Here is a 26,381-nt window from a genome sequence, read left to right as displayed (position 1 = left end):
AGAGAATAGAAAGCAAACAGAAATTCAATGTGCTCCCTTTTGAGCTGGCAGAACTCTAAAAAGAGAAAGAAAACCTAGCTGTCCACAAGCCTCTGATGGCATGCCAGCTTGGCCATACCAGAGTGTTAGCCAACATTTACAAACTAAATGTTTTAGGAAAAAACAAAGCCTCTTACTTGTCTTGACAAAAGTCATAAGCTCTGGCAGCACTTGTCAGGTGGACAGTAATGACTGCCCCTCTGGAGGGGGCATACTCTTTCCAGTGAACCACTATGCCCACCATCTTTTACCACTTTAAGAACTCAAGGTAGGGGGCCCCTGAGTGGCTCAGTCGTTAAGCATCTGCCTTCAGCTCGGGTCATGATCCCAGGGTCCTGGGATCAAGCCCCACATCTGGCTCCCTGCTCCGTGGGAAGCCTGCTTCTCCCTCTCCCACTCCCCCTGCTTGTGTTCCCTCTCTCGCTGTCTCTCTCTGTCAAATAAATAAAATCTTTAAAAAAAAAGAAAAAGAACTCAAGGTAGAGTGGCAAGGTGCCTTTCTGTTGTGAGTGTGCAGCTATTTGACCTCTACTACAATAGGTATTTTAAGTATTTCTAATGTTATTCCTTTCTCTTTGCCTCTAGGGTGTCCCTACTTATTGATACTACTTGCCTGGCTTTGATTGGCATTTGAGTTTGAGACCCCTGACGCTGATGTTTCTACCATCACAGCCAGGAATTTTCTGCCTGGCCATATACTGAAGATCTTATCATTTCCTTCTCCTTTTCTTTCTTTTTCATCCAAGAAGGAGAGATGGATGTTGACACATATTGAACATCCTCCAAGCCCCCAGTTAGGAATCACTGCTTTGAAGTGTGGGCTTGGTTCTAGGCATCACTTTATTTAGGTTACCTTGCAAGTACCCAGTTAAGGTGACTGTGTCTACTCTAGAGGTGAGATGATCAAGGTACAGTACTGCAAGTTTAGACAAGTTATCTTAGGCAGAATTAATTTAGAATTCAAGTCTGGGTCTCCTGTCACTGTCACACAGGGAGGAACATGGGGTCAGCTAAAAATATGCAGGTCTCTTAGAAAGCCATTTAGCAATGGATGAACTGAACTTGGGGAGTGAATTTCTTTTTTCTCTGCATCAAGACCACATCTTTCATTTCTACCTTCCTTTTCCCCATCGAATTAGCTCTTCCTGAACTTTCCTCCACTGCACTTGTAAAGAAAGTAATACAGAATTAACCTCAGGCTGCTGTACCAACAAACTCCTGGCACATCCTGGGGTTCCTGGAAGTTGAGCCAGGTGGGGCCGGTAATTCTGCCTTTTCAGCACTTGTAGACTTTTCCACAGAATTTGCTCGTACTGTCAGAGTATAAGTTGACAGCTCACAGAAATCTGTTTATTCTTAACTGGAATTAAGCACTATTAAAACCCAGAAAATGGCCAGCTTCATAAAAACGGACACCTTTTTTTATGGTTTGCAGAGAAAGTGCTTAGTCGGTAAACAGGGCACAGTTCAAGTCCTGGAAAAAAGCTCCTGGTCAAGTCTTTTCTAGAAAAGAGCAACCAGCCTTCCCCTTTGCACCTGACTGCCTTCTTTGTTTCCCTGACAGACACTCACATGTATTTTCCTAGACTCATCTCCGACCTCATTGTTGGAAGCAGGAAGCTTGTATGTAGTCTGGGTGGAGTCTCTGAGAAGTCAGGGGTGTGTGTATGTGTTGTGTGTGTCTGTGTGTTTTAGCGTACCAGGGTGGAATCCTGTGAGTGGGGTTGGGAATTTTAAACCTTGAAAAAATTGACAAGAAAATACAGAGTGGGCAGAAGAGAAGAGAAAAAAAGCTGACGAGAAGAAAAGGGAGAAAGGAAGGGCAAAAGAGAGTGAAAAAAAATTTTTTTAAAGAAAAAAATAGATAAATCATTCCTATACATTACTTGGAATCCACCTTAGAATTTACAGAGGCACAGCAGAATGGTAAGTACCATAGGGGTGCCTGGTGGCTCAGTCGGTTAAGCATTTGACTCTTGATTTCAGCTCAGGTCATGATCTCAGGGTCATGAGATCGAGCCCCACGTTGGGCTCTATACCGGGCGTGAGACCTGCTTGAAATTCTCTCTCTCTCCCTCTGCCCCCCACCCGCCACCCCTTGCCCCAGAATGTTAGATGCCACGGAAGTAGGTAAATAATAGAAAACTTGAATCATTATTAGTCTTATCCTAAGGAAAAAAGTCAGTTTTGTGCTCTCTTACCAAAAGCCCTGGTGAAATCTTCCTCTTTGCGGAGGTTTAGGCTTTGGGTGAGCGCTGTGAGGGGGGTAACTCAAGGATATACGCCAGGGAAAGACAGGAGGGGCTTCTCTAAAGCACTCTGCAGGAGAGGCAGAGGACTGGACGTACTACTAGCGTCTTAACATTCAATATGCTCAGGAGACCAACAGTATCAGCGTCACCTGGGAATTTGTTGGGGGAGGGGGTGGAGCTACAGGACCAACAACAAAAAGAATAATAAATGCAAGAAGGAAGATTAGGGAATTGTATACAGAAAGGATAAAGGATTTACAACTAGGACTTTATGTGCAGGAGAAGGGTGAATTCTCTTTAGTGCTGTAAAACCTTGCTAGTCAAGGTCATTTGTAAACAGTGGCATCACCTGGGAGTTTGATAGACATGCAGAACTTCAGCCTCCATCCCGTATTCACTGCATAAGAATCTGTTATTATAAGGTTCCCCAGGGGATTCTTGTGCACAACGATTTTGTGAAGCAGGGCTCTAGAGGTATGTTTATCAGGGAGCTGTCGGTGAACCGAGGACCAGGAGCATGAGCATTAGCATTGCCTGAGAATCCTGAGAAATGCAAATTCTCAGACCCAACCCTGGACCTGCTGAATCCCGAATCTCTGAGGGGAGGGCCCAGATGGGTAGGTTTTAACAAGCAGTCCAGGTGATTCTGCTGCAAGCTCAAGTTTGAGAACCACTGGGCTAGAAGTTTTTTTAAATAATGGGATTGATTTATGTTGGTCTGGTGTAGCATGTCTTCAACACCATAACGATGCAGGAGTATCATTCCAAATATTTAACACCCTGAGTGACTTGGCATCTGATCAATCAGGATGGACAACAGCTGTGCATCTGCTCAGCGTAGGGGGGCAGGGGGGAAGGAGGGCTGCTCTGCTAGGTATTAATACCTCCAGTTGCTGGATTTGGAGGAGATCCAGAATGTCCTAGGGGAGGGAATGAGTCAGCCTCAATGGGTTGGGACGTGAGGGTGGGGCTGGGGGCAGAGGCTACTTATCAGCCATTATATATTCCAATAATTTAACAACTGGTTAAACTGGCCATTCCTGCCTGTATTGACCGAAGATCAGCCTTGTGGTATTGATGGGAAATGTAACAGCTCTTCCCAGAGATCAGGTGGGCAACTGCAATATTCAGGTGTAAGTTTTTTACCAGACCAAAAAAAAAAAATTTGTATTCAAAATAAACAACCATATTTGCTTGGAGTTTCAGCACTAAATGGGAATTGATTTTATTTTACTTTTTTTAAAGATTTTTATTTATTTATTTGAGAGAGAGAGAATGAGAGATAGAGAGCACGAGAGGGAAGAGGGTCAGAGGGAGCAGCTGAGCAGGGAGCCCGATGTGGGACTCGATCCCGGGACTCCAGGATCATGACCTGAGCCGAAGGCAGTCGCTTAACCAACTGAGCCACCCAGGTGCCCTAAATGGGAATTTATAACCTTCAGTGATCCCTTGACTACTAGGAAGCAAAACTGTGCGAGGTCCCTGAGCCAATGCCTAGCCTCAGGAACAGAGCCAGAAGGAGCTCTAGGATTTGAAAGGTCCTTGGCACTTGCTCACGGTAATGGGTCAGGATCACAACGGTGGATAGTATGAAGAGTACACATCTTGGATCACACGGAGAAAAAGAAAGACCCAGATGGAAAAGGGCCATTCTCACTCTTCACTCAACCCCTGCACTGTGCCTTCAGGGAAGTGAACAAAAGTTTAAGTGTGGAAAACTGTGCCGGGGCAAAGTGTTCACACAAGTGAGTTCCTTAGTATTATGGCAGTAGTTAGCACAGAGCAAATCCTGCCCAGCACGGGGCAAACCTACGCCTCCAGACTTCTGTGGGCTGTCTGTGGTGCCCCGCTGTGAGATGCGGAAACCGCCACAACACTGCGTTTTCTTTATATCCCCCAACTCCGGAAATCTTCATTTACTGTATTACCCCCATTTCCACAGGAGGCTTGCAATCTCTCTAACAGACTCGATGCTTCTTGTATAAATCTAGAGTAACTATGTATTTCTGATTACTTTTATTTCAAAAACATTTGAAAATACTGAAAACTAGAAAGTAGAAAAGCAACTGGGATATACGATCTCTAAGACTGTATTATCACCGCTGTATTTTGATGTCACACACACACACACACACACACACACGTTTATATGCAGTATGTGTGCAATTCTGGGGACACCAACAGTGTCCTACAATTCAACTCAATTCTGACACTATCTACTCAGAGATTGCGTCAGATCCCACAGGTTGAGGGTTCAGTCCCAAAAGGACCCTGCCCCTTCAGACCCAAGTCACAAGCCCAGTTCGTTTACCTGTGCTTCTGAATGACTGGCTATGAACGAGAGGTTCCCATGGCCCTCTCCTCGAGTTCGATTAATTTTCTAGAGCGGCCCACAGAGCAGAGAAACGTTTTACTTACTAGATTACCAGTTTATTGTAGAAGGAGATAACTCAGGAACAGCCAGACAGAAGAGATGCACAGGGCAAGGAATGGAGAAAGGGCTTGGAGCTCCCATGCCATCTCCAGGCGTGCCATTCTCCCTAAATGTCCACTTGGTCACCAAGCCGGAAGCTCTCTGAACCCAGTCCTTTTGGGGTTTTTATGGAGGCTCATTACATACTTACGGTTGATTAAATCATTGGCCACTGGCAGTCGAGTCAACTTCCAGCCCTTCTCCCCTCCCCGAGTTTGGGGAGGGAGGTGGTGCTGAAAATTCCAACCCTTCTACCACAAGGTTGGTTTCCCTGGCAACCAGCCCCAGCATTAGTTTACCTCAGGGCTTTCCAAAAGTCACCTCATTAGCACAACAAAAGCATCGTTACCGCCCTTATCATGGGGTCGTTACAGGGTTTTGGGAAGCGGTAGAAGAGCAAATATTCCTTATTATATATCACAGTATCACAATATGTGTAATTCAGTTTCACTGAATTGCCATTTTATTATTATACGATTTTGTATTTGTTCTACTCCTTAATGTTTAATGTTATGCCAGGGTCATTTTCCCATTATCTAATGTAGTCGGACCACATGATTTTTTTTTTTTTTTTTTTTTTTTTTTTGTGGACCCCAACACGGGGTTTGAACCCATGATCCTGAGATCAAGACCTGAGCTGAGATCAAGAGTTGGATGCTTAACCAACTTGAGTCACCCAGGCGCCCCCACACCACATGAGTTTTAATTGTTGCATACTACTTTATCATTTGGGTGCATCATGCATGTTTTAATGAACTTTTTTTCTTATTTTTTACAAACTTACAATCATAAAACAACACTGTGATGAGTATCTAATAAACCACTGTGGAAACTCTTATTTCTTTTAGAATGATTTCCTAGGAATATAACTATTGTTAGTGACTTTAATGTGTAATGTCAAACTTCTGTCTGGAGTGCTTATACCAATTTGCACACACTAGCAGTCCATGTACTTGTTATTATAGTTTTAAGTTTGTATTTCCCCAATTACTAATATGGTTGAACACATTTCTATTTTTTAGTTTTATATTTAGCATTTGTCAATTTTTTTACTAGATCTGTTTAATTTTTAATTTGTAAGAGGATCTTTATATTTTAAGTGTTTTAGTAATTAAGGTTTCTTTTTTAGTACAGAAATTAAATTTTTTCAGCCAAATCTCTTGATTGTGTCTTTTGACATTTTTGTGTTGGTTATATGATTGAAAAGATACTCTTGTGGTTATTTATGTGTATCATATTTTTCCTATAACAAAAAGTAATTCTAGTTTTTGTATGAAACGTTTCAAATTAAAACATATTATAAAAACCTAAGACAATCAAAATACATTGTTAAAAAACAAGATCCAACCAAGTAAATTTGAAGATCTAATTGGCTTTATTAAATGATTCATGATTCTGGCAGCATTCCATCTACCAGGTAGAGGGGAACTCCAAAGGGCTACAGGAAGTGAAAGGTTTTTAAAGGCAGGCCCAGGAAGTCATAAACAGAAGGATTATTATGGGTGAAGTAACCTTCATTTGGGGACAAAAGGGTGGATTACTTTATCCTCCTGTGAGGGGATGAAGAGGGCCCAGGTGATAGACTGCCTTATTAGTACTGACTAGAAAATCCCTAACTGACTGGTTAAAGGTTACATTTCGGGGGGGTTGAAACTGCAGTTAGGTTAGGTATTAAATCTTGGCTTACTGACTTGGGTCCTTAACCTAAGATGCCATTTTGGGCATATGGTTTTCTTTTTAACAACATAAAGGATAAAAGATGCACCCACCACTCAACAAATAAAATATTACATACACTGCTTCCCTGCTGTGTCCATGTACATTTTAATCTTTCTTTCACTATTTGTTGTTATGGGAAGAGAGGAGAATATACATACATTTCTCTAGAGTCAATTTACTGACTGTCAGTCAGTCTTTCTCCATTGCCTTGTGCTGTTTCCTGTATAACCTACTGAAGTCTTATCTCATACAGCATGTTAAGCATTTTCTCCCCTAGTGGCTTGTGTGTTTACTCTGGCCTCAGAATCACATTTATTCATTACACATTTAACGAAAATATAAAAGCTAATATGATTACTTGCTCATTGCAAACTTAGCTCTGAAAAAAAAGTTCTGAGAAAATATCGATGCTGGTAAAGATAAATAAAAAACAGTTTTTCACATTAAGGACAACAGAGCGTTAGTATGTGACATACGGAGATTCGAGCTGTATGAAAGTTAAACATTTGAACATTGAACCTCCCTGTGTAGGGCAGGTTTGAGGGGACGTATAAGAAAACTAAGGTTGGATGATAAGTAAACTGGGGTCAGACTGTGGAGGGACTTCAAGGGGAGAACTTTGCGGTTAATAAGCAACCAAGAAGGAGCCTTAACGATGAGGAAAAGCCATTAGTCTGATAATGCTCTACCGGCTAGAGACAGGGACACTGGATTCAGAAAGGCATACTGGGTATTACAGAAATTCATTTGTGATAGAAGGAGGAATTTTCCAAGAGTGGCAATGCAGCAGAAAGCAACGTTTTCCTCACGTGTAAGATATAGACATAAGGCACCCACTCAACAAATACTTGTGAAGTTTGCATATACTCTAGGTATATAAAGGACAGAAAAGAGTCAGAGAATGCCACTGTTATGAGCTTATACCTTGAAGAAGTAGTAATACCATTGATCAAAATGGGAACGTTTTCTCCTATTGTGTGGACTGCTGCATATCCTTTTCCCACTCAACTCACAATAACTAAACCCCAAGAAACCCTGTCCTTGTCATTTTTCTCTAAAATAATTTCTGAGGGGAATCCAAACATTCCTGTGGGTTGTTTTTTTGTTTTTTTGGTCCATCAATCCTTGGATGAGGAGTCCAGTTGTGATCACTGTTCATATGGTCTGATTTATTGGTGGTCTTAGCCTCCCTCCACTCTCCCCAGATCCCACGTAGGACAAGCTCTATGGGGGCCCTTTGCACTACAGGTCTCTATTGATGTGGGAAACAAAGGCAGAAGAAAAATTACTAAATGTCCTTACTACTTACAGCCCATTGACAAATCCTTGAAAGAGGGAGAATGACATTCCTCTAGGGACTCAACTGCCTCGATGTTAATACTTCGCTAAGGGCAAAAGACAACTTAGCCCAACCCCAGGATCCTGGAAGTCTACTTCAACATATAACAATTCCTTTGAAAACTTCCTTTATCTCTACTCCCCCAAGATACACGTTGGCAATCATCCCCCAAGCATATGACTCACCGATATACATATGAAGGGTCTCATGACTCAGGTTTTATTAAACAGTAATAAATGACCTTTTTCCAACAATAGTTAGCCCACTCAACGTCCTGGAAACCTTGCCTCCAAATTCCTTAGAGACTTACGCTATTCCCTAACCCCCTCCCAACTCGAAAGTATGTAACGGGCCACTCCTCACGACCCCAGTGCAGCTCCTTCTGCCCACGAATCCTCTCCCCATGCTTTAATAAAACCACCTTTTTACACCAAAGATGTCTCAAGAATTCTTTCTTGGCCATCGGCTTCAGACCCTCACATCTTTTCCTACATCATCTATCAGCAATAGATTAGGGTCAAACTTCTCTTATGCTACATCTAGGTCTTGGAGAAGAGTCCAGAAGGATGGGTCCAGCCCATCTCATCAGGGTAAAAGATGACTAACACTGACCTTACTTCAGCATTTTGGTTCCAAATTTTAGGCTAATTTCAGTTTCCTACTTGACCACCATGAAAACAGCAGGAACCCAGGGACCCCAACCCTGTGCACAGTCCAACTAACTGGCCTTCTGACCCCTTTCTCTGCATTATCATGCCTGTTATTCTGAGCCTCTTGCTTTGTCTAGTTTAGCCTGCTAACTTGCTCCTCAAATTTGGGCTCTAAAAAGCCTTCAAATCACCTCTGTAGAAAAGTCTGCTTTTGCCTCCAGGGCTCTACTTTGCTTCTACCCTCACCTAAACCAAGTCCCGGCTCTACTCACCTCTTCTCCCAAAGCCCACATGGCTTCTGCCTGACCTATAGTAGGACATTGCTTGCCCCAGCATCTACAGTTAGTTGCTATGTAATTTAAAGTGACAGTAGTTCACACTGTCCCTCAAAGAGCACCATGACCTCTGATCGCTCCAAACCTAAATAATTTGAGAACTGCTGATCTATAAAATGGGGCTAAGATGTAATGGCCTGCCTACCTCACTGAGTCGTTTTGAGGATCAAGTGAGATTGTATATGGAAATTGGCTTTGAAGGCTTTTAAGTGCTCCACGAATCCATGGGATTACTATTGCCATCCCTCTGACACTGAGCAGTCACTGTACCGGTCATTCATCTGTATACCGAGGCATACAGATGAATGACCCAGTGAAGAGGTTCTACCTAAGTATTAAATAGAACGTAGGTCTTAAATTTACTGAAATGGAGCTTCTCCTTGGCCTACTTGGGCAAAATCCTCTTTTGGATTTTGATAACGCAATTTCATTATAGAAGCAAAACAAGTAGAGGATTCAGAGTATATATTAGCTCTTTAACCAGACTATCTTCTCTTTCATCTTTCTTCCCTCCCTCCCTCACTTCCTTTCTTCCTCCCTTTCCCATTTTTAAAAAAAAAAAAATCTCCAACCATACTTTTATACATGCAATATGGCATGTATATGTTTGGGAACATAGAAGGGGTAGATTTCAGTGTTTTGGTCAATATTTCTAGAAGCTGTTGGATGATCAGGTAAGTAGCTCAATCACTTGTAACTCCCCAGACCTTTCCCACTGTCATTCTTTTCAGTGATGTTCACTGGGACATATGCCAGGATCTAATTTGAGAACTCTACTCCAATATTCTGTATGTGCTGCACGATATAGAAAAGGCACACAGTCTGCAATTCCCACCTTGCCTAAATGAACAATTCTGGGACAAAAACATCTTGTAAGAGCCTTCCCTTGGCACTGGAGCTGGTAGTGAATCAGCCAGTACTGGCACTGGAAAACAGTTTGGTGCTTGATCAAAACATTGTGCTCTCCTCTCTCCCTATTCCTTCCCTAATTGCCTTCCTTCCTTTCTCCCCTCCAACCTCCTCCCCCAAGAGACAAACACAAAACATGAGCAAAACCAATGCAGACACATTTAGGAGATTATATTACCACTTTCAAAAATGTGAAACCACATGAATTGAAGGTTTCAAGATAAAACACAAGGCTTTACTTAATTGGCTAATTGGGGAAGGCATGGAAGCAGGTTAGGAGTAACTGGAAATAGAGAGAGAGGAAGATTTGAGAAGCAGAATCTCAGAGAAGGGTCCTCTCTTTGATGTGGACAATTGATTCTTTCTTGATCTTAAATAAAGTCATTTGCAGGTGTGCCTTCAAGCCCCATTTCCCAACCACATTGCTGCATCTATAAAGCCAACACTCTCTGGGTTATAACGTGACATCCAGTACATTCTCATACCCTTTTATTATGATCCAGAAAGCTTACAAAGAGGATGACAGCTGCCCAGTGTTGCAATTCATCTGTTCTTCTTGAGATTGCAGTTGGAGACAATCTAAACTGAGGGAAGAGGTATACACTCCCTGGAGGAAGGGCCAGTGTCAGGGGCCAAAGTTGTGTTCCTCATGGTATTACTAATGGCGTCACCCTGGGTAAGTCCCTCACCCCTGAGTTTCATTTTTAAAATCCGAAAAATCAAGAAAGTCCCTGGCCCCTGAGGACCTTAACTTTTCCAAGGCCCTTTCCCCTTCAGGTTATGACAATGTTGCAGAAAGCTGTGCCATCAAGGGAACTGACCAATTGTGACTTCTACTGCAAAAGCTGATTTGGAAAAAAGGCACATATATTTTCTGTAAGACGGGAATACGAAACTGAAGGTCAGCACACCAGGAGAAAAGAGAAATGTGATCACATCAGCAACGGGAAGATGGGAGACCAAGTCAGGGTGCAGGGGTGTAGTCCAGATGCTACTGCCAAAAAGACAAGCCCTCCAGTGTGTGTTCATGTGATTCACCAGGGAACTCGATGACAAGGTTGAAGATGGGTGGAGCAGGTAGTTTACGTGTGTGAAAGGGAATGATTCTGTTATGAGGCATCTTAAGGGGGAAAGAAGCTGGATTCAGCCAACTCCTTTTTTCCCATTGTCTCCACTCACTCACTAGGAAAGCCAACAGAATCAAGGGGGAGGGTCAGGATTTGGAGAGGCATTCCACAATGACTCATACAATCACAACCAATGATGTTTAGGAAAGAATCTTTTTCAAATCAAAGTTCAGGGGTTCGAAGAACTCATATGTTCTTCCTTTATCTTGATGTTTATTTTCTATTAGCAATAGCAGAGTTTAAAGGACACATAGACTCAGAAGGCCTTCCGCAGACCCAGAAAGCACCTCCAGCACCGTGGGCCAGCAATTCACCTAAGGCCGTTAAGTTTCCATGTGTCAAATATTATATTAATATGGGGTCAGACACCAAAGATGTCATTTGATTGCTTCTTATTAAATCTAAGATACCATGATGGTGAGATATACCATTAAACTGCCAATTGTATTATGCCATGCCATCGTAAGATGCATTTCCATCTGAGAGATGTTAATACTTTAGATGAATGAAACATGTTAAATATCCTAACTCTGCTGAATATTGTGGTTTATGTTAAAGTCTAATTTTAATTGCTACATGGACACTGTTATATCTGGGGATGTGGTCAGGTGACTCTGGCCAAGACTTTATTAATCCTTAAAGCCTTATTCTAATACCTGGGTCAGAATGATGAACACCAAGCCAGTGGAACCAAGTGGAGGAGAGTCCCTTGTGCTGTGTTGGTGGCAGGGCCACTGGGCGGTAGGGTACAGGAAAATTGATTGTCTTGGCAACTTGATAGCAAGCCACAACAATGGACCAAGGATTAGAGTGCTCTTCAATTCCAGTTCTAGTGCTTGGCCGTGCAGTTATCTCAATGTTGTTCCTTCTTTAGTGGAAGAAGTTTGGGGCCATCAAGGCATCAAATCCATAAGATCCAGAGAATGTTTCATTCACCTGTCTAGAGGATGGGCAACATTGCACTGGGGCTAATGTTGTCTGTATTTCCTCTGAAGAGCTTGGTTTTCAGTATTGTAATGTTTCCTCCAGTCTAGCCCGGTTGCCTGGACAGAATGTGGGGTCAGGAAATAAAAGAGCCTGGGATTGGGTTACAATTCTATGGATGGCTGGTGTAATAATGGGACTCAGAAAAACTGAATGATTCAGTAAATTGTGCAAACACCTACTTGTGAGACTTTGTCATCCTCACAACAAGAGCAATCAGAGTAGGTCCTATTATTGCTTCCATTACGCAGATGAGGAAAGAGAGGCTCTTGTACCAGGAACTTGTCCAGACGATATAGCTCATAACAGGAAGGGTCAGGATTTGAATGTGGGTGGTTGAATTCCAGAGCCTGTGCTTTTCATCACTGTATCCATAAATAAGAAATAACTCTTGCCATTATGGAGATTCAGACACATAAACTAGTCAAGATATAAAGAGAAAACTGCCTTAATAGATATGTGTACAAAGTGCTGTGGAGCCCAGACGATGAAACCATTAAGTTCAGGGAGTGACCATGAGAATGAGCCAGCTACATTTGCTTTTTAAGAAGGGACTCCTTTTATTGTTCTATAACCTCACACAGTGGGTTTCCCAGACACCACGCATTTGCCTGTTTGTGGATAGAGCAGCAATACCCTTTCTTCAAGTCTCAAACACAAGGTTCACCAGCTAATAGCCAATAACTGTGACGGAAACACATTGTTTGGTTGTGGAAAATTTCAACTACACACCTCTCTACACAAAGGTAGAGAGGACAGTGTAATGACCCTCGAGTATCCTTCGCTCAGCTTCAGCTGTTAGCAACATTCTGCTATTCTGGCTTTTTAGCTGTACCTGCCTGACCCCCACTTTTTTTTCTGAAGCATTTAAAGCATATCCAAGCATCCATATAATTTCACTAGTAAACACTTCAGTATGACTATCTGATATACCAAGCCTTAAGAAAATAATGAAAATATCATTAACCCAACCATTAAAATCAACAATAATTCCAAATATTCATCTGATATTCAGTGTGTGTCTAATTTTTCCTGATTAATAAACATGCTTTTAATAGAAGAACTTTCACTTCTTTTGTGTAGAACAGAGGTAGACAGTTTTCCATCTCAGTTCTGTCCTGGCATATTTGCAAAGACTCAACCTTTCTGAGGAGCCATTTAGGTTGTTAGGAAATAAAGTGAACAGTTTTCATAGATCATATAACTTTATTTATAAGATTAAAGCCGCTATGTATATTGAAAAACAAACACCTGGTAATGATGGAAACAAAACAGCATGTGCCAAGGTGAGAACTGCCGAGGAAGTGGCTATAAAAATTCCATGAAAGTATACACATATTCTTGAGATGCTAAAGTTCCATTTCTGTATTTTTGGATTCACCCAAGGTTTGAGTGGAGCAAGCTGGGCAGTGGCTTAAGACCAACATCATGGATGATTTTAATAGGAATAAAAAGGTTTGTGGGGTGTGTGTGTGTGTAAGAGAGCTTCTGGATATATCTGACCTGTTGCTTTTCCTTCTGAATCTTATCTCACACACACACACACACACACACACACACACAGTACATCCATTCCGTTGTTGGATATCCACATTGGTTTGTCTGTTCTACTCACTGGCATTGTTGACTAGAGGGAACACTGGAATGAGAAAGGGCAGAACTCACTCTCCCTGTGTCCTGTGAAGTTGACCTTGGGGTGGAGGCAATGCGGTTGAGAGCAAAAGTCAACAGCATCTGAGAACCCAAGAACAAATGGTAGAAAGAACAGTGTGGGAGACAGTGACTATCCTGATGGGGTTAGGTCAGAACTGGGAGTAGAGAACAGTGACACAGGTAAAGGGAATGACTTGGGCAAAGGCCTGGAGATGACAACACGGGCATTCAGAGACCTGAAAGCCATTCATCATGAAGTCTCAATGTGGCAATTATGACTTATGGAACATTTTGGGCTGCCCTTTAAACATAGCCTAGAGTTATTTGGTGGGACTCTCACAAAAACCAAGGCTGCTTTGTGATTAGGAACATTTTCTTTTGTAAACACCAGAAACACAGGCTGTCATAATAAACTACCAGAGTTACAAAGCTTATTTGGGGTTGAAAATACCAGCCATATTCTAGCTAAGGTTTGTTGTCTAGAAAGCGCTGTGGCTCAGTACTCCGGACCCTAGCCTTGGACTTCAGGTGTTGGCTAGTCATTTCTAGATCTTGCAGGCATTGCTTCTTTGTACCTCAGTTTTCCTAGGGTTAAGAGGGAGCTTTGCAGAATTAGCCAAGAAGGGTTGGGGAAGGGCTAAGAAGAGGGAGGGACGCAAACATTTATTCAGCCATTGGTTGATACAAGGCATCCAATTCTCACAATTGGATTGTTTTGAGACAGCCTACGAGAATTGTTTTGAGACAGCCTACGAGAAAATACATTTTAAATGACAAAGCAGCATGCCAACTCTAAGGTGTGCAAAAAAGAGTTTGGAAATATTTCCCCTCTGATTATAGACTTCAGAGAGTCAACAACAGCTCTTTTGAAGAATGTGGTATAATTGAGAAACGCATGCACTCGTTTTTGCTGCTTTTTTGTGGTCTTCACCTTAATCCATTCTTTCAGGTTTTTCTAGTTTGTCAGTTCACACTCTTTATTGCCTTTGCTGATCGGATACACTTGAACTTACAGAAGCATAAACTAGCTTGAAGCACTCTGCTGGGAAAGTAAAAGATCCAGTGGACATAATGAAAGGAGGAATCTCAGTGATTCAGAAGGGTGAAGATCAGGCGTGTAATTAGACAGGTCAGGACTCATGAGGGTGGAGGGAACACACCAGAATTCTATGAGGGGTGGGTGTGATCAGCATCTCTCCCCTGCCCAGTACAGGACAGCAGTCTGTACTGTAACTCTTACAGACACTCGAACAGCTGAGCTCTGTGGGGGTCTCTTTAAAGGAGTGTGGCTTCGTTCACAAAACCCAACGGCCCAGCGACGTTCCCCCGGGAAAGCATATACTTTAAGCAGCTTTGCCCGCTGATGACTGCGGCTAGGAACATGCTGACACATGGCCCTTACAACACGTTTGCAGCTTTCCATTACTTTCAGAACAGTCTATTTCATTCAGGTGCCTTCCAAGTCTATATTTTGGGCCCAGGTGACCTGGAATGGCTGGTTTGTAAGATCATTAGGGGAAAATGGAAATCTGAAGTTGCTATCACTGCTTTAAGGTCAGAGTTAGGAGGGAAACATGAGTAATTAGGTATAAGCCCTTAAAAAAAAAAAAAAGAAGAGTATTGCTGTCGCTATGTTAGTTGTTAAGGAAGCATAAGACAGTAATTCTGATGTAATCTGGCTGGTAAATTTGCAATGTTGTGCCAGACTCATGCACTCACCTGGGGCAGGAAACACAAAGACGTACTATAAAAATACACTGCCAGTCTCAATAATTAACTTGTTAAATCCTTTAATTTGATCATCAGCAAATGTTTTTCTCCCATGTAGAAACGTAGCTCCAAATTTATGGATGTTGCTCTTGGTAGCAGTTTCCATCTTTATATTAACCTAGAGATCACCTTGATCTGAATTCTTCTCTAAAGATTCCCAAGGAAGTGTTTAAACAAAACTATACGGAGGCAAGATCTTTCAACTTACTGATGCCAGTGCACACGCCGGATTAATTAGGGTAGACAGAAAGATGACCTTTTAGTGTGGGGCTTTTACACTTCCATTAATTTTTATGAATCTAAGATTACTTTTGGTGAATATGAAAGTATACTTATGAATATAAAAGTAACATATTTCATTGAAAATAAGGCAGAAACTGTCACCATTATGCAGGGATAATATATTTCATCGCTGTTGCTCCTTGAACCCTAATACCTGGCCTGCACTTTTGTGACTCTGTTCTTTAAATAAATATAAGTATTAACATACATAATAAATAAAAATTCTCTGCATGTTTCAGAAAAAAAAAAAGGAAGTCAGAAATAAAGGGGAAATTTGGATAAGAGGTAAAAGTTTCCCAATGGTCCATGTCTTGGGGAAAATCATTACTAATAAAGTTTGGAAAATTTCTATGCACATTTCTAGATATGAAATATTATTTGCAAACCTCATTTGCATCACGTTTTACTTCACTGTACTGTCTACATAACACAAATAATTTAACTTACTATGAAATAAAGATCTTTTCACCTATTCAAAGTAACCCAATACAAATTGTACTTAGTAGGTACACTTTCAGAGCTGAGTTTTGTTTTCAAATGCAGGAGCTTGAAACCTAGCTTCTATTTTCCGGTGCCATCTTTCTTTTTGTTACTTGGCTTTTATTTGAGAGTTTTATGATTATAAATGATGAAGATCAACATAGTTTGGAAGTTGATGGGACATCAATAAGCTAAATAAAAGGTATACTGATAAGCATGTAAAATTGGTCAAGAGAGTGAATGTCAGGAGAAAGAAGAATTCAACAGCTGAGGTGTGCAGGGCAGTGAAGAGAACCACTAGGACAATCAAGATCTTTTTCATTGTTCCTGCACTTCTTCATAGTGTTACAATGCACCCCATGCCCTATTTGGGAGCATTTCTCCCAGGATGAAGGTGAGTTGATTGTGATTTTCCTATTTTAAACAAAATCTAGTGTTTGGCTTTATTTTCCAGAAGTCTGGGGAAGTCTTTATCCTGGCAGAAGTACAGTGATGGAGTGGGGATTGAGGGGGAGCTCAGCTCTGCTTTGGACAGCATCAATTCTTTTTTGCAAGTGAGACCAGGAGCACAGTTTTGGGGAACTTCTTCCATTTGCCTTTTTCCTTCCCTTTCTCTGTCCTGCTCTTCCTATCTCCCAAAGCAGTGAGCTGTGGGATTATGACCCAGTAGTGGGTTTTCCGTTCATCTTCCAGTTCTTGCATTTCTTATTCCAGCTGTGAGAAGGAAGGGAACCACTTTGTTTTGTGAGCCATGACCATACTTTTTTCCTCCATCCACTAAGTTGATTGCCTATAGCTTTCCACACGCTGGGCAAGGAATTAGCCAGGCTATGCCTCAGCACCAGCGCAGCATTCTGGGTGGTGGGTGGTAAAGGTCCAGTAGTTACCCACTGATTCAATAAAAGGAAACCTTTATTGTTCCACATACTGTAAAGAAGATGGAGCTAGAATGAGGGGTCTCCTTTACTGTGATTTCTCGGTACACTGCATGTGATCCTGTATTGTCCCAGCAGCATAGATGAAAGATCATTATCCTCTTCATTGTTTCCAGGACATCTCACAAAATGGCACTAATCCAGCCAAATGTTATTTAATAGCAAAATAGATTTTAATCGAAAAATCATTTTAAGTAACCGAATAAAAATGTATAGCAGGAACTTCCCAAGTAGACAGCAGAGTATATACATTTTGTGAGTGGAGCAGCATCTATTTAATATACTTTTATATAGAAAATACAAGCATATTTAAAAATGGGAACATGTAAGAAAGTACGTCACAAGGAATAACAAAATGGAACACAAAATACAAAGGTAAACCCCAAATAACAAGTTTACGAAACAAAACAAGACCCAGCACCGTGTTGGAATTTCTTTGCATAAGTTCCAGGATGCCCAGGACTACCAGGAAGAGATGATCCTGCTTTTAGGAGAGCTGGTTGGTTGTGCAGTGGTTAAAACCCAGGCCTCCTTTTCCTGGAACAAAAAACAAAGAGATTCAACAGAAGAACTGAAGCGAAGAGGTAAAAGCTTAGGGGCTGATGAAAACAGGACTGAAAGTCTCAGATGCCTGGGCATCCTCCGTGACATCGTTTGTATGGCTGGGGATCATTCCTTGAGAGAACACGTGCCAACCTTATGAAAGGATCTGAGAATCAGCAGAAACTTGAGTTTTGATCCTGGCTCTGTCGCCAGTCTCCCGTCTGATAATCCTCTTATCTGTAAAATGATGAGTTTGGACTTCGTGAACCTGAAGGTCCCTTACAGCATTAACAGTTTATGGTTTTTATTTATGCCATTTATTTAGGATCAATTTTCTGAAGATGCACATAGAGATCAGAGGAACATACTCCCTTTCTTAAGGACGGAACTAACTGGGAATAATACCGGGTCTGTCTTAGTCATCAGCAGAGAAGGTTATAGGTTGAGGGATTTAATGGATACCACAGGGGTGTTTCTCCATCAGTTGTCACTGATGCCTGGACATGTTTCCATCTGTGAACAAGCTTTACTGAGCATCTGTTTCTGTGTCTGGACTAAGTACGAGGGAGACAATCTTCAAGGCACTCAATCTTGTGGGAGAGAAGGAAATAAAAAAAAAAAATGTCTGGAAACATTTACTGTTTTGATTTCTCAGAAAAACTTTCTCCTCTTCCCATTTCAGAGGAATCATACTAGACGGTTCTTTCTTCTGGGAATTGCCAGCTTCCTCTCCCCTTTACCCCAAAAGTAAGGTAAAGATCTTGACAAAATGACTCTTCACATTAGTACAACATAACTCAACCTAGGACCATGGTTCACTGATCCATGGTGGGCCCTTCAATTTTTAAGATTTTTAAACTGGGTGAGCACACTATTTCTGTGGATGCTGTGGTGGGACGTGTAAAATGTAGACGCTGTAAGCAGTTCTGTCCTTCCACTTGAACTGAACAGCAAAGAAAAGCACACTGCAGAGGATGGAGTGGTCACTGGAGAGAGGAAGGGAGACGGGAGGTGGAGAGGCTTTACGAGGCTTTCTAGTCCTCAGTCTGGTCCCACTAACGCTTAGCCACCTCATGTCTTTGGGTTCTATGCCAGGTCCTTCTATTGTGACAACATATTCCTTTCTTTAATGAAGCTAGTTAGAGTTGTGGTAAGAGAGTCCTTACTAATATGTTGCTCCTAGAACAATCGATCACAGTACAAGGAGGCAGGGGCTGGCCCAGTCTTCTGGGTGGAAGATGACCTTCCCTTGAATATGGGATATGCCTCGTAGCTTATTTTGCTGGACATATACATTTGGATTCCTTTATTAAACTTTTGCATAAGAATATCTAGATTTTGTTTTCTTTATTAATAGACAGTATTTTCACAAAAGCTACTAATTACCCTTCCCCTAGTTGAGAAAGAGCTCTTATGGGAGTATTTTGATATTACGGAACCACACAAACAACTGTGGGTGTCCTTTTCTTATCTATAAGATGAAGGAGTTGAAATAGAAAGTCTAAGATTATAAGGATGTTATAAATACTTCCTGTTCCTTTTTGAGTCACTGCCATTTTTATTTCTTTTATCTTCTTTTTTTTCCCCTCTCTCTCTTCTTTTCTTTTTTCCCCAGAAACCCATTCCAGTTTGATTTTCATTTTCTTAAATTCTTTCAACTCTGCTCTCAGGTAAAACTATCATTTTTATCTTGGAAGTTTCTACATATACAATCCAACTTTGCTCTTCGGGGTTTAATTTATTTTTTCTCTTTGCAAAGATGGTATATACTTGGGATGATATGAAGAAATTCATTGGCACAAGACTGATGTTTTTAAATGAAGTTTGTACTTAAATAAATTTTTGTCTTTGTAAGTTGACTCTGATATTCTAATCACAATGAAATAAAAGGAAATGGAAAAGTTAGAGTTGTTTTCAGTTAACTGAATTTCCCACTTTTTAAGGTCAATATGAAAATATCCATTTGTTTTTAATGATTACTATAAGATGGAAGTAAATATACATAATACAAATCTAAGTGATGTAATACAATAATATAAAGTCTTAAAATAGAGCTGGTAATATTCCAACATTTCAACATTTGTGAGGATAGTGCTATAATATCGAAAATATTTTATCCACTGCATGATGTAGTGTGTCTGACATTTCCTGAGGTTTGAAAAAGCTTAAATCTTGAGAGAGAAGAACAAAGCTAGACGCATCATGTTCTCTGATTTCAAACTATATTACAAAGCTATGGTAATCAAAACAGTATGGTGTTGGCATAAAAACAGACACATAGATCAATGAAACAGAATAAAAAGCCTAGGAATAAACCCATGCATAGATGGTCAATTAATTTATGACAAAGAAGCCAAGAATATACACTGAGGAAAGAACAATCTCTTCAACAAATGGTCTTGGGAAAACTGGACAGCCACACGCAAAAGGATGAAACTGGACCACTTTCTTAATCATACATAAAAATTAACCCAAAATGGATTAAAGGCTTGAATAAAAGAGCTGAAACCATAAGACTCCTAGAAGAAAGCATAGGTGGCAAGCTCCTTGACATTGGTCTTGGTGATGAATTTTTTGGATTTGACAGCAAAAGCAAAGGCAACAAAAGCAAAAATCAACAAGTGGGTCTACATCAAACTAACCTGCACAGCAAAGGAAACCATCAACAAGATGAAAAGGCAACCTACTGAATGGGATCATGTATCTGATAAGAGATTACTACCCAAAATATAGAAAGAGCTTATACAACCCAATGGCAAAAAACAAACAAAAATACAAAACAAAAAAAACCCCCGAAAACCAAAAACCCAAAACCAAAACACAACCCAAACAATTAGATTAAAAAATAGGCAGAGGATTTGAATAGACATTTTTTCCAAAGATGACATATAGAAGGCCAACAGGTACATGAAGATGCTCAACATCATCAATCATCAGGGGAATGCAGATCAACGCCACAATGAGGTATCACCTCACACCTGTTGGAATGGCTATTATCAAAAAGACAAGAAAGAACAAGATGCAGCAAGAATGTGGAGAAAAGAGAACACTAATTCACTGTTGGTGGGAATGGGAATTGGTGCAGCCACTGTGCAAAATGGTATGGAGGTTGCTCAAAAAATTAAAAATTAAAACTAAAACTGCCATACAACCCAGCAATTCTACTTCTACTTCTGGGTATTTATCTGAAGAAAATGAAACTACTAACTCGAAAAGATATATGTGCCACCATGTTCATTGCAGCATGATTTACAATAGGCAATATATGAAAACAACCTAAGTGTCCACTGATGGATGAATAAAGAAAATATGATACACACACATACACACACACACACACAGAAATACTATTCAGCCATAAGAAATGTAAACTTGCCATTTACAACAACATGGATGGCCCTTGAGGGCATTATGCTAAGTGAAATAAGTTGGACAGGGAAAGACAAATACCATATGCTCTCACTTAAAAAACCAAACCAAAAAAACCCCTCATAATGCAGAGAACAGATTGGTGGTTGCCAGAAGCACGGGGTGGGGGGTGGTTGAAATGTGTGAAAGGAGACAAAAGGTACAAACTTCCAGTTATAAAATAGTCATGGGGATGTCATGTATAGCATGGTGACTGTAGTTAATAACACTGTATTGCATATTTGAAAGTTGCTAAGATAGTAAATCTTAAAAGTTTTACCAGGAGAAGAACATTTTGTAACTGTGTGGTGATGGATGCTAACTAGATCTGTTGTGATAATCATTTTGCAATATATATACGAATATCAAATCATTATGTTGTATACCTGAAACTAATTTAATGGATATCAGTTATACTTCATTAAAAAAAGTTTAAATTATTTTTAACTATTTTCCCTTAGACTTATTTTTGTGATAATCTTTTCTCAACTATGATATTTATCTGCTTAGAAATGAGAAGTCAGGGCTGCCTGGGTGGCTCAGTTGTTAAACATCTGCCTTCGGCTCAGGTCATGATCCCAGGGTCCTGGGATCAAGCCCTGCGTCTGGCTCCCTGCTCCGTGGGAAGCCTGCTTCTCCCTCTCCCACTCCCCCTGCTTGTGTTCCCTCTCTCCCTGTGTCTCTCTCTCTGTCAAATAAATAAATAAAATCTTAAAAAAAAAAAAGAAATGAGAAACCAATTGGAAGACATATTTTTACATAAATTTTTTTAGTCAATTAAATACTGCATATACATACACTAGAAATATGAAACAAGATTTTTGACTTTAAAAACAAACATTTCTTATCAATTTCAATACCATTTTTTACTGTAATCAGGAATGCAAGTGAACATCAATACGATGTATTGAGTTTATTATTTATTTTACATCCTTACATATGAATGATGCAATCTTCTGTTCAAGAAGGCAGTTAATTTATTTGTTTAATTAACTCTTTTTTCTTTTTTTTGGTGGAAAAATATGGAATGTTTCATGAGTTTGCATGTCATCCTTTTAAACGGGCCATGCCAACCTTCTCTGAATTGTTCCAATTTTAGTTTACATGCTGCCAAAGTGAGCACAAGATTATTTATTTTTGAGATATTTTGTCAATTCTTAACTAATATTTCTTTGTGTTGGCTCTAGTTCAAATTTAGAGAGTATCTGAAAATGGACATTTTTGAAGGTAAAAAACTTATCCTTAAACTAGAGATACCTTCTGGCTTTTGGGACAAACATCCCGTGAATTTTGACCTTTTTAAGAGTTGTATAGAAACATTCATTTTTGATTGCCGTACCTGGAGCAGTCATGTCCTGTCCAAGCTGAGAGACAGTGACATCGGTTTGGTCTTATGCACTTTCCACCATTTAAGCAGGGAGACTGGCAAACAGCTGGAATGAAAAATTCATGCATTTATTTAATTAATACTTAGCAAGTCGGAAGATATTCAACAAAGGCACGTAGAATAAGATCTGACTCTGTTTTCCGCTCTAACCACTGCCATTCCCCACCCACTATTTGTATTACACATTTCTGCCACTTTGTTTGACCTCATGTCGTTATGTGACACCACCCACCCTCTCCCTTTTTCTCTCCAAGCCAGGCAATTCTCATATTTAAGCTCCAGGTTAAGTCCTACACCTGTGTATTAAAACCTTTGCTGATAACATTAAATCCACTGATTTTTCTCATTTATTCTTTTTGCAACCAATCTGACATATACAGTTTTGAACTGCAAATTTTCATATGCTCAATTAGACTATATATCACTTGAGAGAGCTAGCAGCGAATTCTAGACACCAGACACCAACTCTTAAGACAATCAGACATATGGATGATCTAAAATAACAAAAAGCAAAGCAAACAAATAAATAAAAATAGCAGATGATTCACAAGTTCTTTGTATTTGCTAGAAAACACATTTCATGGCTTTTACCATCTTCAGCTGGAATTACAGAACCTGGAATAGAATTAAAAATTAGCCACGGATAAAACCCTGAGTGAATACCTAAAGATTTACAATATAGGCACCTTTCTCACAAATCCACTGCATCATAACCACACTCTTCAATTGCATGTATCTACTTGTAAAAAACTTATGGATGCTAAAAACTGATGAGGAACTAACACCCACAAGTTTAACATAACAAAGAAAAAGGAGAACTTCCTCAAGGAAGAAAATAAAATTCCTGTTGGAAGAAGGCTGGAAATGAGAAATGTTTCGGCCTCATTATAGCATGGAGAAGCAGGCTTCCCAGATGAAAAACTCATCTTTGGTGAGATAAATAAATGTCATTTCTTTAATCATTCGTCCACCTTGACAAGCAAGCACTGGGTGGGAAGAGAGAGGACAAATAAAAAACCCTGCCCTCATCCTCGGGGAGCTCTCTTGGGGAGTTAAAGAGTAGGAGTGGGCCAACAGAACGCATGTACCTGCCACATAATAAAGAGGAAATTATGAAACAAAGCAGGATTAAAAAGAGCAAAAATAAAACCCAATCATTGAAAACTAACTCTCCATAGATTCTGCTTACTAATAAAAAAAAATGACTCCTTTTCTTTCCTTTTATTTTTAAAGATTTATTTACTTATTTTAGAGAGAGACAGCACACATGATTTGGGGGAGGGACAGAGGGAAAGGGAGAAAGTATCTCAAGCAGACTCCATGCTGAGCGTGGAGCTCGATGTGGGGCTCGATCTTACAACCCTGAGATCAGGACCTGAGCCGAAATCAGGAGTCGGACACTCAACTGACTGAGCGATCCAGCCGCCCCACTCCTTTTCAATAGCATGATGATTGAGTGGTTTCTGACTGTACTAACAAATTCATTTTACTTCCTTGCCTAACAGCATAAAACACCTTCCTCCTTCCCTATAACAGGGATGGCCCCAATGTTCCACTTTGGGCTACCTTCTCATGCGATGTGCCTTCTGTACAATCTTATGTTTTTCTCCATGAATGTTTTCCAGTGATGACTTACATATTGCTATCTTCAATCCAGATGTATCTTCTGGGAACCCAAACCATCATTCCACTGCTTATCAGACCTCTCCCTTGTATGTTTCACAGGCTCCTCAAACTCAGCATGTGCATACTTAACTCCTCATCTGTACCTTCAGACCTGCTCATCTTGGGTTCTCTATCTCAGTAAACGGCAGTACCTTCACCTCAGGGGCCCAAAACATGTATCAGTCTTGATTAATCTCAGACTTTTACTTCCACAACAAATCTATAACCAAGTAGTGAGACACCTCCCTAACTTCTCTCAAATCCACCCTTTTCAGTTATCATTTTTCCAGACTTCATTACATCTTGCCAATTCTGCTTTGTTAACTTCCTAAGTGGGCTCCCCATGGTTAAGTCTTGCTTTCTGCCATTTTCCATACTGCTGCCAAAATCACTTTTCTAAAAGAAAATCTCATCACGTGACTTTCCTGCTTAAAACCCTTCAGCGGCTTCCCTTGCTCATGGGACATAATCCAGCATCTTGAACTCGACATACAATGCATTTCCTTCTCCGGCTCTGCCCCTCTCCGCAGCTTCATTTCCAGTCACACCTCTACATTCCCTCTATGGCTTCAGTTCTCCTATGCTGAGCACACCTGTGTTATGCTTCCATGCTTTTGACTAGAATGATCTTTCTCTTGGTGACCACTCTTGCTCTTCTTCTGAGTCTATGCTTATGAAGACTTCTGAATGTCTGCACTTGGTTAGTGTACCCATCTTCACTGTCATCATAACCGTTTCCAGAGAATTCAATTAGCCTGCAGTTATCTACTTATAGGCCATTCTGCAACCTTCCTGTTTTTCTAGGTTACATTCTGGAGGTCAGGAGCTCCTGTTTCATGCGCTGTTGTATGCTTAGTATGTAGGACATGTGAGCAGGATATGTGCTGAGGTAGCTGCTCCAAGAAAGGAACACTATGTGGCTCAGTGTTATTAGGGAGCTTATGCTAGTTAGGGAGCCAAGGAGCTAAAAGAAGTACAGAAAAATCAGATCAATGGAGATTGTACCTAACTGTGTCATATCTATAGAAATGGGATGTTAGAAAATAGATTATTGTGGTATAAAGCAAGTTTGGAGATAAGAAGAAACTTGGGCAGGGCTTTTGAAGTTGGATAAGGTTTGAAGAGGTAGGGGAAAGAGGGAAACCATGAGCCTGTGCTGAGCGATGGGGGTAACCAGGAGGCCATCACTGCAGGGAACAGTGTGTGATTGGTTGGATGAAAGTTGAGTTTTACCAAGTGTGCTAAAGCCAGTCTACGCGGAGCCTTGGAAGTCAGAAGAATTTGTGCCGAAAAATTTGGGCTGGATGTAGAGACAAGAGGGGACCGTTTTCGGTTCTGCAATAGGGCAAAAAGATACACCGAAAGGCGTACATGATGATGTTTGGCTTGGAAGTGGAGGGAAAGGATGATCAACCAGTAGACTCTGAGGGTGACTCCAAGAAGAGATCTTTTACTAGCTGGTGACAGTGGGGACAGAGTAGGATGGAGGAGGTACTGTGCAGAGAGAAGCAGAAAGGTGCTGACACTGGAAATCTCAGCGGAAGGAGTGGGAGAATCAAGGACGCCTCCACCTGCAAAGTAAGATGGCTGGGAAATGGCCAGAAGCATTTGCACATGACTTCAATTTGGGAAATGCAGATAAAACCTCTAAGTTGATTTGTTACAAACAAACGCTCTATAGATTGCTTTTAGATTTTCAAATAAAAGCCTCGCATTTAACCTCCAGTAGATTTTTCCTTCTCTACATTCACGGATGGCTGTTTCGGCTTTTGGTAGGGGCACGACACATCTGATTTTGCTGTGACAGTACGTGTCACTCCCATTTCCTTAGTTTATTTATCAATAGTACCCCTTTTGCTCTCAAAAATGTCCTAGTTTGAAAGCTAAGTTATATGGCCACCCAGCCTTAGAGCTCATAAACAAGCTCTGGTTGCTAACACACCTGATGTTTCACATCCCCCCGCCCCTGGCAGAGGTGGTATGAGTATTGTTTACAGGAGGGATGGTGGAGTGTTAGAATACCAGATCAATACAGCAAGTGCTACTCTTTTAACAGTTGCCTGAAAATGTCAGACTTCTGAAAAAAGGTTAAAACCTGTCATTTTAAACATCCATTTCTTCAACATGAGAAACCTATCATAGGCAGGCGCTATGCTAGGTACTGGGCATGTAATGATCACAAAGAGATATCCCTGCCCTCAAGTGGCATATAATCTAGTGAAGGCAAGGACAGATGCATGATCCAACAATGAAGACCTCAAAGTATAGAAAAGTAAATGTCATATTTGAGATAGGTAAGAGTGGTTAAGGGGACGTGTTTGTCACCAATCAACAACAGTTTGTTACTGTTGTCTACGAAGAACCTTTGATTTAACTCAAATGGTATTTATTTAGAGCCTTGTTCTTTCTAAATAGTTACCACGAAGTTAGT

The 26,381-nt window shown here is 40.7% G+C and overlaps 1 protein-coding gene and 1 non-coding gene across 4 annotated transcripts in view; both read right to left on the bottom strand.

Moving 5' to 3' along the window:
• Window positions 1-17,096: 17,096 nt before the first annotated feature.
• Window positions 17,097-26,381, bottom strand: part of SVEP1 (sushi, von Willebrand factor type A, EGF and pentraxin domain containing 1) — a 193,181-nt gene continuing 183,896 nt past the window's right edge. For all 3 annotated transcript variants that reach the window (XM_025888607.2, XM_073876569.1, XM_073876571.1), the window contains 2 exons: window positions 22,238-22,331; window positions 17,097-17,484 (listed from right to left, as the gene is read on the bottom strand). In XM_025888607.2, coding sequence (XP_025744392.2) covers window positions 17,463-17,484; window positions 22,238-22,331 — 116 coding nt within the window. In that variant the 3' untranslated portion in view covers window positions 17,097-17,462. The remainder of the gene's footprint in view (window positions 17,485-22,237; window positions 22,332-26,381) is intronic.
• On the bottom strand, window positions 21,915-22,021 carry LOC112836800 (U6 spliceosomal RNA). Its single transcript, XR_003211568.2, has one exon. It is a non-coding gene; the product is annotated as a U6 spliceosomal RNA (small nuclear RNA).

This window comes from Callorhinus ursinus, unplaced genomic scaffold, assembly GCF_003265705.2.
Source record: "Callorhinus ursinus isolate GAN/ISIS: 27379988/994484 unplaced genomic scaffold, GSC_fseal_2.0 scaffold24, whole genome shotgun sequence".
Classification (NCBI taxonomy): Eukaryota; Metazoa; Chordata; class Mammalia; order Carnivora; family Otariidae; genus Callorhinus; species Callorhinus ursinus.
The sequence above is the reverse complement of the archived record's forward strand: the minus strand, read 5'-3'. Positions and strand labels throughout refer to the sequence as shown.